Consider the following 12252-nt stretch of genomic DNA (forward strand, 5'->3'; position numbering starts at 1 on the left):
TGTACATCAGTGGCTATGTAGTCCAACAAATGAAAAAGTATTTCACAAGAGCTCATCTGACCTTTTCTTGAAGACCTGTGATCAGGAGAAAATTATCCTTTGAAACAGCTCTTTTGGATAGCTTTAATTATTAGGAAATGGGGAGCAGTTGGTGGCGCAGTGGATAAAGCACTGGCCCTGGATTCAGGAGGACCTGAGTTCAAATGCAACCTTGACACTTACTAGCTGTGTGACCCTGGGCAAGTCACTTAACCCTCACTATCCCACCAAAAATAAGTTACAGGTAATTATTGGGAAACGTTTCCTTTACATCAAATCTAAATTTACCTCTTTTGTAACTTCCCCTCCTTGCTCCTAGTTCTGCCTTATTGGGTTAAGATGAATAAGTCTAACCCTCTTTTCTTCCCTCCCCACTACCCCCACACAATCTAGGTCATTTCTCAACCAGGGCCCTTTCTACCTTTCCAATCTTACATTTTATCTATTTCCTTCAGCAGAACTCTGGGCCCTTCACCTTGTTCTCCCCATTTCCTTTCCCCATACTGAACTAAACATAACATTCAAATGTGCTTATTCCTAGAACATGCCTCTCCTTATGTAGCCTAGAATCCTGTTAGCGTTCTTGACTGTTTTATTGCACTTATTGACTTACAATGATTTCAAAGGTCACTAAAGTTCTTTGATCCTTTTTAGATGAACTACTTTTTAGCCATACTTCTCACATCTTATACTTGTGAAGTTGATTTTTTTTGAACCCAAGTTGACTTTATTCATTCTAGTCTGTCAAGATCTTTTAAAATCCTGACTCTCTTCCACTATATTAACTATGCCTCCTAGCATTATGTCACCTCTATACTTTCCATATTCATGTTGGGAAATAAAAGGGTTAAGTAGCATAGAATCAAGAACAGATGTCTACTGGAGCCCTCCCTCCAAGTTGACATCATACTATTAATGACATTCTTTGGATTTGGCCATCCAGCCAGTTCTAAATCTACCCAATTGTACCCTAATTTAAATTAGGGTAGGCCAAGAGAGTGGAGAATTCTAACTGAACTTAGAATTTATAGATTAGAAGTTGAATGCCATCCAGTCTAGGACCTCAGAGTGTTTCCTTAATTATACTTACTTTGGTGTATTATTTCTGAATAATTTTGTGGTCTGGAATATGTAGTAACAGATCAGGAGATAAAGAAAGTAATAGGAAGGTAGATTCTAGGATCAGGTATAAAGGAATGCATTAGAAGAAAGGGAGAGAGGTAATTAGGGATTTAGAGGTAGCCAACTTCTGAACCTAAGGAGTCAAGCTGGACGTAATATACCAGAGGGCTTGGTGATTTGAGTTAGGGTTCATGGATTAGTCAAGGTTTAGAGACTAGTGAAAGATGAAAAGGGCTAAGGGACAAAGATCAGGGATCTGGTCCAAGGAGGAGTTGGCATTCTGGGAAACTGCTGCCTATTGCTGAGCTGATTACACAGATTATACCTTTAGTTTAGCAAAAACATAGAAAGTCAATTGCCCATTAATTGGGACATGGATAAACAAATTGTGATGTATGAAAATAATATAATATGTTCCTTATGAAATTATGAATATGAAGCATTCATAGAAACATGGTAAGACTTGTATGATCTGACACATAGTGAAGTGAGCAAAACCAGGAAAACAATATACACAGTGACTACAGCAGTATAAATTGGAAGAAAAACAACAAACAAAAACAATGAAATGAAGCTAAAAACAATTATATCAACCAATATTGCCCCTAGGGAAGAAATGAAAAAGTGCAGCTCACACCTTTTGTTAAAGAGATGGTCTCTTGATAAGGAATGCTGTATATGCAGACGCTGTTGATTTGCCAGTTGGTTTTGCTTAGCTTTTTTTGTCTTTGTAAGGGGAGCATCACTTCAGTGGAGGAAGAAAAGGAAGGAACAGAGAGAGAAATTCTAGTGAAAATAAGTCATCAATAACTTTTAATTATACCTTTAACAATCTACTCTTTTTTAGGCACTCTGCTAATAAGCACTGGGGATACAGGTACAAAGACTTGATTTCTACTCACAATGCTTAGAGTACTTAGGTTATCCAGTGCTTTATATGTAGTAGGCACCTAATAAATGCTTGATGATTTATCAACTTGACTTCCGTGTATGTGAGTTGTTATTTAAATTGAGTTTACTATAGGGGGGCAGCTAGGTGGCACAGTGGATAAAGCACCAGCCCTGGATTCAGGAGTACCTGAGTTCAAATCCAGCCTCAGACACTTGACATTTACTAGCCGTGTGACCCTGGGCAAGTCACTTAACCCTCATTGCCCCACCAAAACAAACAAAAAAAGACTTTACTATAAAAGAATGCTCTCAAGCTCTGACCAAATTGTTCATATCTCAGGCAAAATTTATATATACACACATATGTATATATTTATGGGTTTGTTTGGTTTTTTTGCTAAGAAGTTATATGAATAATGGTTTTGAAGTGAAAAGTGTTACTTGAAAAAAGCACTAGAGCACTGGACCTTGAAATATAGAACTTGCCTTATAATCATAGTGTGCATATGGATGCATTATTCTGCTCTTCTGCATAACCTGCAAATAATTTACATTTCTGCCTTTTTTATTCAGTGATTGTCACCCTTCCTGCCAGTTCTGCACATCTGGCTCTCTCAGTTGGCTTTGTCCTGGTGGAAATGGTATTTGTTTAGTTACTAACTGGCTAGATCTGTAATTTGGATTAAAGTTCTATCTTTGACTGCCAAAATCCTGTCAAATGTTTCAACATCAGGAATGGAAATGGTTTTATCAATGGAAATAACATTCAAAAAGATGTATTACCATCTGCTTTATCACTATACCCTAAGAATCCTGGGTCCTTTCCATCTGACCTGCTGCTGAAACTTCCCTATTAGAATGTGAGCTGTTTACAAGCAAGGACTGTACAGTTTTGGTATTCCTAGTGCTTTGCACCTAGTAAGCACTTGATAAATGCTTTTTAATTCCTCCATCCATCTAACTTACATCTCTTCATCTGTCATGGTCCTCTTCAAGAATGAAAGACAAAGGACTAGTTGTATATATTAAGGGCAGATATATTGTTATTTTGCTATATCTTTACTTACTATGGGTATCAACTCCCTATTATTTGTTTTTTCTCCACCAGTACTTGCTACAGCAAAGATCATCCTCCTAGTAGAGAATGCATTGAATAACTGTGCCATCTCACCATTCTTCATCATCCTACCTACACAGGAGGTTGTTCAATTTCTTTTTTGATCCTCCTTTTCCTCAATATATGAATTAATAAATCAATTCATTCATTTTTTTTTTTGCAAGGCAGTCAGGGTTGTGACTTGCCCAGGGTCACATAGCTAGTCCTCTCTCTCTCTCTCTCTCTCTCTCTCTCTCTCTCTCTCTCTCTCTCTCTCTCTCTCTCTCTCTCTTTCTCTCTCTCTCTCTCTCTCTCTCTCTCTCTATATATATATATATATATATGTGTGTGTGTGTGTGTACACATATATATACATACACACACACACACATTTATTTATTTACTTAAAGCCATACTTCCCACCCCCACCCTCTTCCTTTTTCCTCTGTCCTTTGCATTAGCTTTGCTTGGCAGCTTTGGCTCAGCCTAACCTCATTTTTACAGGACTTTGACATACTCTTTTATTTGTTCTCCACTGCTTGTATTTGTTTCCATCTCCTATAAATGTATTTGTCTTTTTTACATTCTATGATGATGGATCAATTTCCCCCTGCATCTACATCAGTTTCCTTTAAAAAAAAGACACACACAGCTATTTCTATCTAAAGAATTCATTCTCCCATCCTATGGGGCTAACTTCCCATGTAGAATTTTATTTTTTGGATTCCACCTATCTTCTCTAAATCCTTTTAAATCTACTTTCCTAAGATCTAGGATACATTTTAAATCTAATTTCCTGAGATCTAGAACACATTATCTCTAATTTTCTACTTTTCTTTCACAGGTTGAGTGGTCATTTCCTTTCCTCACCACTTCCCATCACTTCCACTCCAGCAAACTCTTCCTCCTCATTGATGAAAATCAAATGCAGAACAGAATTTCCCTTTGCTTGTCCCTTCACGTAAAAGCTCCATAGTTGGGACAGTTTTTTATTACAATATGATGTTAAAGCAGCTGTCTAGCTGTCTAGGTAACACAGGGGATAGGGCACCAGATTTAGAATTCCCAATTCAAATACTGCTTCAGACACTTCCCAACTATGTGATCCTTGGGACAAAAGTCACTGAGCCTCTCAGGCTGTTTGCTCACCTGTAAAACGGGGGAGGGATAATAGTTTGAAACCCACAGGGTTGCTGTAAGCATCGAATGAGTTAAGTTATATAACAATATAAATACTAGCTATAATAAATCATGATTTCCGCTCAACATAAGGAAAAACAACAACTAGTCCAGGCCAGTGTCTGGCCCATAATAGACACTTTTAGAAATCCTTGTTGACTTTACTTGATTTATTATTATTATTATTATAGAATTTTATTTTCCAAATTACATGTAAAAGCAAATTTTTACATCAATTTTTAAAAAACCTTTGTGTTCCAACTTCCCTTTCTCCCTCCCTTCCCACCCCCACCCCAAGAACTCAACCAATTCAATGTAAATTATACATGAGTAGTCATGGAAAACAATTTTACATTAGCTAGGTTGTGAGAGAAAACAGATAAAAACAAAACTTCAGATTAAGGAATTGTCAAAAAAAAATGTGTTTCAGTCTGTTTTCAGGTATCATCAATTCTTTCTCTGTAGACGGACTGCAATTTGCATAAGTTCTTCAGAGTTATATTGGATCATTGCCTTGCAGAAAATAACCACATGCTTCCCAGCAGATCATCTTACACTAATGCTGTTATTTTGTATACAGTACATTTCTCTCTGCTTCAGTTCATGTGGGTCTTTCCAGGTTTTTCTGATAGCATCCTGTTCATCATAATTTTTATATAGTACCTTGAACTTGACAGAATTTTCTTCACAATAGCGCAGCAGAGTAGGTACCATACGTTTTGACATTGTAGTCAATTATAACAATTTCTCTCCATCCCATTCTCTTCCAATGATATTTACTCTATTGTCTATCTTATTTTGCCCTATTCCTCCTCAAAAGTGTTTTGCTACTGACTGCCCCCTCCCCTGCTCTACCCTCCCTTCATTCACCCTTCCCTGCTTATCCTCTTGCCCTCCTACTTTCCTGTAGGGTTAAATAGATTACTCTTCCCAATTGGGTGTGTGTGTTATTCCCTCCTTGAGCCCATTCTGATGAGGTTAAGGTCTTTGAGTTAATTCTGTTTTCTAAATTTTTCTTCCTCCCTCCTCAACTCTCCCTATGAAATCAAGCAATTCAATATATGTCATAATGTGGTGTTATGCAGAACATCTTCACCTTCTTCAAAAGCGTTTTGCTTTTTACTACTTGATTTATTATTAAACATGGTACGGGCTTAGGAAGGGTACAGATGGTTCTCCTGCTTAAGACAATGAGGACTGAACTGTGAACTCGTAGAAGCTAATGTTAGTCCGGTGGAAAGAATCTATTAACAGTGTCACTGCTAACAATATAGTTGTGGCTAATTGCTAACAGTAAGAACTGTCCGACAACAAGGCCCCGGGCTCCTCGGGGAGGCTGAGCTCCCCATCCTCTGCCAGGGGTCCCCCCGGGGTACGCATTGCAGTAGAGGGGTGAGCTTGGCTGAGGTGACCTCCAAAGGTCCCTCGTATCCCAACAACAGCTGGGATCCCTTCCCCCGTCCCAAAGTCCCTGGTGCTTCATCCTTCCGATCGACGTGCTCCCCCAAACTCCGAGGTGTCCTAATGTCCCCGCACTGCCTCTGCTCCCGCCACCAAGGCAGGTAGGGAACGTTGCTTTATTCCCCTAGATAGGAAGGACCACGACTAGAAAGACAGGAGCAGAGACAGGAAGGAAAAGGCTCCGCACCGGAAGAGGACACAAATACTTCCGGGTCGGGCGCAGAGAGGGCCAACATGGAAGCTCATGCATCTGCGAGGCTAGCGGAGCTGCGGTGCAGACGCTGAGACACGGGCAGTCGTCGCCACTGCTCGGCCCGGTCTGGCCTTTGCCGGGGCCTTCCCCGACATCCACCTTCACTCTCAAGATCCGCCCCCCTCCCTTCTAGGGCCCCGCCGGTCTCGGCGAAGTTGCCTCCGCCATGTCGGTGCTGGGCGAGTACGAGCGACACTGCGACTCCATCAACTCTGACTTCGGGAGCGAGTCCGGCGGCGGCGGCGGTTCCGGCGGCTCCGTGTCCAGCCCCGGCCCCGGCTCAGCCGCCCGCCCCGGGGGCGGCTTCCCGATGGAGCAGGAGGAGTTGCATTACATCCCCATCCGCGTCCTGGGCCGGGGCGCCTTCGGGGAGGCCACGCTGTACCGCCGCACCGAGGTAGAGCGCAGCCGGAGCCCCCGAGCCGCCTGCCCCGCGGCCCTGCCCTTCCTCCCCGTCCCTTGCCCCGTTCTCTGCCCTATCCCGTTTCCCTTTCTCCTTCCAGTATTCCCATCTTATAGATCTAGAAACTGAGGCACTTTATCTCTCTTCCTCACTTTCTTCATCTGTAAAGTGAAACAACTATTATTTCTAGAGACCTTTCGAAACTCTAAAAAGAAAAAAAGAATTTTTCCTAATCCTTCCCTTTCTCCTAACTCTTCCTTTTCCTCTTTTTTTACCCTTACCTTTTTCTTCTCTCCTTTTCCTTTTCTTCTTTTCCCCTTTCAGCATTTATTATCTGAGGCTCTTCGTCCGTCCGTTCCTCAGTTTCCTCATCTATAAAATGAAGGAGCTCTACTAGATTACTACGAGAGTCCTTGTTCAGCTCTGAAAAAAAATTCCCCAATCCTTCCTTTTCCCCTTTCTCTGACTCTTCCTTTCCCCCAGTCTTCCCCTCTTCTCTTTCTTTTCTGAGTTCTCTTTCCTGTTGCTCTTCCTTTTCCCCTTCCTCATCTCTTAGCCTCATCCAATAGGTGTAGAAAGGGAGGCTCTTAACCTCACTGTGCCTCTGTGTGGTCATCTCTAAAATGAATGAGCTCTGCTAGATTATCTCCAGTCCTTTCTCATCTATAAAAAGAAAAGAATTTGTTTTTTACCTAACCCTTTCTCTTTCTTACTAAGTACTCCTGCTTTCCTCTACCTTTCCCGGTACCATTCTTCTCTCCCTTTTCCCTTTTCTCTTCCCTTATGTAGAACATTCTTACCCACCTTGTGTCCTCTCCCAAATCACTAGCATTATCATCTCCTGACTAGACTAGCTCAGCATCAGTTGATGTTTATCAGATTCCAGTGGGGCATGATGCTTGGTGTCCTCTTTATCTTTCTGGCTTTCATATCCCCTTCACTGGGAGACTATTGCCATTGGTTACCTGCCATTTTGATCAAAGTGTGAACAATGGCATTGTCATGAATGCCTGCTGCTAATTAAGTTTTCCTTCCTTTCATACTAAAACAAGTTTCTAAACAGCTTTTGCATAATATGATTCCCAAATGGCCAGATCTCTCAATAGTCTTCCCAGTCTTGTGCCTTTCTTCTGCAGTAGTCCCTCTCTGAACAGCCCCCAACCCCCCCAAAAAAGTCATTGCAATTCTGACATACCCACACAACCTAGGATTTTCTTGGAGGCCATTGGGAAGTTCTAGCTACTTTAGGATTCATTGGTTGTTTTCTCCAGCAGTGTTTCTCATAAGATGCCTGTACCCTGTATGGGTGACTCAGAGTTCTGAAGTAAGCTTAGGGACTTTTGGTTGTACCCCTAAAGTCAATGTTACAGACTCAAAAAGTTCAAATTCTGAACACTTAAACGTTGATGGCCCTAAGTATACTGGAATTTTTTTTTTTTCATCCATAGTTCTCTGTCTTGAACTTAAGCCCTAGTGTGTATTTATAGAATTTAGAGCCAGTTGGGCCCTTTAGTCATACAGAACAGTTTCTTCATTTGAGGATAAGGAAATGGAGATCTTCAAAGTATCAGTAAAAGAGGAATGTAAGCAGATTGTGTAGAAAGCAGATGAGAAAACCCTTCCCTCTCTGGCCCTCCCCCCCAGCTTTTGGAAGAGGCTCTTAAATGTCCTATATTCATGAAGCATCTTTTATGAGAGGATTGCAGAGATGCTTTGAATAAGTAAAAATATCCATATTTTGCATTTATGAGATTGTTATTTCTCAGGTTTTTAAATTTTCCCTCACTGTAAGCTTGTTGGGAGATGAAAGATGTTATCTGATCAAGATCAAGAAAGCTAGCCCAAGAGACCAGTAAGACTGGTTCAAGTTCTATCTCTGACACATACTGGCTATGTGACCCTGGGCAAGTTACTTAAACTCTTGATGCTTTGAGCCAGAGGTGTCAGATTCTGTGCAGGCAGCTGGCAAAAGTACCAGAACCAAATTATGTTTAAAAAAAAAATACAGCATGTTAATTTGTGGTTTTCTAAGTCAGTGTCTCATTGCAGTGATCTATATCTTTTTGAGTTTGACACCATTGCTCTAAGCAACTCTCTTAGACTATAAGTGACAGAGAAGATGTCAGTCTGCACTGGTAGGAGTTTGCTCATAGAGTAGTTCCCCATGTGATTGAAATTATAGGTTCAGTTCTGATCTCTAACTCACATTTATATAGTACTTTAAGGCAGTGGTGTCAAACTCAAAATATAAATAGATCCCTGTTGGCCACATATTGACTTAGAAAACCTCAAGTTAATATCTATGTTGTATTTTTATTTTGTTAAACATTTTCCATTTACATTTTAATTTGTTTCAGGCCTGCTGATGTTTGCAGCCTATGAATTTGACATTTCTGCTTTAAAGTTTGAAAAGCCTTTTCTTCAGAACAGTCTCATGAGGCAGGTGATATTAGTACTATTATTCCCATTTTATAGATGTAGAAACTGAGGCTCTTCGTTTCTCTGTTCCTCAGTTTCCTCATCTGTAAAATGAAGGTGCTGATTAGAGTTCTTTCTCAAATCTAAAAGGTTCTAGAAGAGATGAAATTTTGAGTTTCATTTCAAGAGTTGGAGCAATTTTGGGGCAGGGCGAGTGGTAAGGGGAGTAGCAGAGTGCTAATTCTGGACATGGGGAGTAGCAAGTGGGTTTACATGGCTAGATTAGAGGATTTGTGAAGAGCTATGGTAGGAGATGTAGAATAGGAAAAGGTAAAGTGAGTGCCTTGAAGGAGTTTATACTTAAACTACAAGCTTAAGAGGATGATGGAGACGCTAGCTTAAGTTTTATACCACTTGAATTTATTTTTTTTTAATTTTTTTTAAAGCAGGACAATGGGGGTTAAGTGACTTGACCAGGGTCACACAGCTAGTAAGTGTCAAGTGTCTGAGGCCAGATTTGAACTCTGGTACTCCTGAATCCAGGGCCAGTACTTTATCCACTGTGCCACCTAGCCGCCCCTATACCACTTGAATTTAATTCAATACTTTCATGATGTTAAGACATTCGAATTAGAATAGTTAATGCTCTCTTAACAAATAGGATATGTGAAGCATTTTGCAGACCTTAAAAGAATGTATAAATGCTGATTATTAGTACTTCTTGCTTCCCTGTTACCTCTTCTACCACCACTATTCTCATTATAGTATCCCTCTGTTGGAATTCAAAGACATTCTATCCTAGTGCATGTTGTCTGCCTTGTTCCAGACCTAGATCTTGCATTTCATAAATCAGCTGGCATACCAAACAGGTGTTTGTTGAATATTTTCCTTTCCCTAACCAGAGATTACTAATCTGGATAATTATATATAGTCTCTGCCTAAAATCTGTTTTGTTTCTTTTAAAGTTAAAAAAAAATAAGCAAGTGTTTGTCCATCTGGCCTTTCTAGGCTTATGGATCCAGGTGTGGATTCATTGACTTCCAGTAAAGAAGAAAGCACCATCCTTAATGTTACTATATTGTAGGATGACTCATTGGTTGTGTGGAAGGAAGTTGATTTGACCCGATTGTCTGAGAAAGAACGTCGGGATGCCTTGAACGAAATTGTTATTCTGGCTCTGCTACAACATGACAACATCATTGCCTACTACAATCACTTCATGGACAACAACACCTTGCTGATTGAACTAGAGTATTGTAATGGTAAGCACAGATTTTAAGTGACATTTCCTCTAAGAAGCTTTTATTAATCGAACAAAAGAACTGTCATCTGTAATAACGGAGTTTAAATGTTTTCAAGAGAACTAATCTGGTCCCCACAGTGTTTTGCAACGATACAGAAAAATAAGTGGGACTATTAATTGCTTCTGTGAGTGTGGATTTCTGCCACAGTGTCATAGCTTTGTCTCTGAAGCATAGTTCTTAGATTTTTTTTTAGCAATTTTTGTTTTAGAACATGATCCAAACCTCCACCATAATCCCATTTGAATTGTCTACAATGTACAGATCCCCAAAACAGTTAAATAAAATAACATGAAGAGAGTACTTGTAACTAACAGTGCCTGCAGCCTCATACTGAAGTTATTTCCCATGATTTAAGAGAAAGGATGAAAGTATGCTTTATAATTTAGTAACAATCTTGTCTTATGTTTTTAATCTGAGTTTTCTTGCCATTCTTGTAGAAAAGTTGTAGTAATTGTGTTTATGGTTGTTTAGATTCTACTTTGTGTTCGCTCTATCACTTCATACAAGTCCTCCCATATTTAAATTCTTCATTTAGTCATTTCATATGGCCCACTGTGTTTATAGACTTACAATTTGTTGAGCAGTTTCTCAGTTCTTGGGCACTTTTTTTGCTATTACAAAAAATGCTGCTATGAATATTTTTGTGTAGATAGGTCAACTCCTGCCAGCTAGCGCCTTCTGAATTGCCTATAAGCATCTCAAACTTAGCATGTCCAACCTCCTACCCAATCTACTATTCCTCCAAAATGTTTCTATCAAGAGGACTTCCAGCTTCCCAGCTTTGCAACTTCAGAGCCATCCTTAATTCTTCCTTCTTCTTCATTCTCCATATGTAGTCATAGACAAGTATTGTCTCTTTTACCTCCACAACATTTCTTTCATCTATCTCTTCCTCTCTCCTCATACAGCCATGACTTTAAATGAGGTAGCTAGGTGACATAGTGCATAGAGTGTCGGGCCTAGAGGAAACTCAGGAAAACCTGGCTTCAAATTCAGCCTGATACTTACTAGCTTTGTGACCTTGAGGAAATCACTTAATTTCTGTTGACCTCACTTTCCTCATCTATAAAATAGAGACAATAATAGCACCTACCTCCCAGGGTAGTTTTAATCAAATGAGATGATACTTATAAAGCACTTAGAGTGCAGGGCACATAGCAAGTGCTGTATAATTGCTGGTGGTTAGTTGCTTTTATTATTACACGTTCATACTCTCATCACCTCTTACTGTAATAATCTAATTAGTCTTCCTGTTGCCATTTTCTCCATTCTCCAATTCGTTATCCATATAACTTAAAATAAGGTCATAGGTCCCTAAGTTCTGGATCCAGCTATGTTAATTCCTGCTCAGAAACTTTCAGTAGCTCCTCATTGTTTTTAGGGTAGATTAAAAACTGTTTAGGCTGAAATTTAGGGCCCTCTATAATCTGGAAGGCCCTTCCACCTATCTTTCCTACCTTATTTTTTACTCTTCTCTTTCATGAACTCTGCATTCCAGCCCAGCTGTACCACCAGCTGTTCCCAGAACTTGATACTCAGTTGCCTCCATGCATACACACAAACCATTTCCCAGATTCAGAATGCACTTCTTACCTCTTTCTTTCAGAATTATTAACTTCTTTTAATATATAGCTCATGTGCTGCCTCCTTTGTTGACCCCTTCTTTCATCTATCCAGTTACCATATATATCCTTGTACTATACTTATTTACATAGTACTTATTTGTGTACATGCCATTATTCCTGTAGAAAAATGGAAAGTTTTCAGTGGTAGGGAATATTTTATTTCTGTTTTTGTTATTCTTAGTGCCTTGCATATGGTAGTTACTCAATACATTTTTACTGAATTGAAGTATAAAATCAAGAGTACAATTGCTGGGTCAAAGAGTATGAACAATTTTGTAACTTTTCTTGCATAATTCCAAATCGTTTTTCAAAATGGTTGAACCAGTTCACTAGTTCCAGCAGCAATGAATTATGGTGCCTGTTTTCCCAGTGCCCCTTCAACACTGAATTTTTCCATCTTTAACCATCTTTTACCAACTTGGTGACTATGAGGTGTTTGCTCAGAGTTGTATTGATTTCAG

General features: G+C 39.7%; 1 protein-coding gene across 1 annotated transcript in view; it reads left to right on the forward strand.

Annotated features, from left to right (window-relative positions):
* Positions 1–5982: 5982 nt before the first annotated feature.
* NEK9 (NIMA related kinase 9) overlaps positions 5983–12252 on the forward strand; it is a 41151-nt gene continuing 34881 nt past the window's right edge. Inside the window, exons 1-2 of the mRNA XM_043982137.1 lie at positions 5983–6438; positions 9947–10124. Of these exons, the coding sequence (XP_043838072.1) occupies positions 6208–6438; positions 9947–10124 (409 nt within the window). The 5' untranslated portion in view covers positions 5983–6207. The remainder of the gene's footprint in view (positions 6439–9946; positions 10125–12252) is intronic.

This window comes from Dromiciops gliroides, chromosome 2 (genome assembly GCF_019393635.1).
Source record: "Dromiciops gliroides isolate mDroGli1 chromosome 2, mDroGli1.pri, whole genome shotgun sequence".
NCBI classification, from domain to species: domain Eukaryota; kingdom Metazoa; phylum Chordata; class Mammalia; order Microbiotheria; family Microbiotheriidae; genus Dromiciops; species Dromiciops gliroides.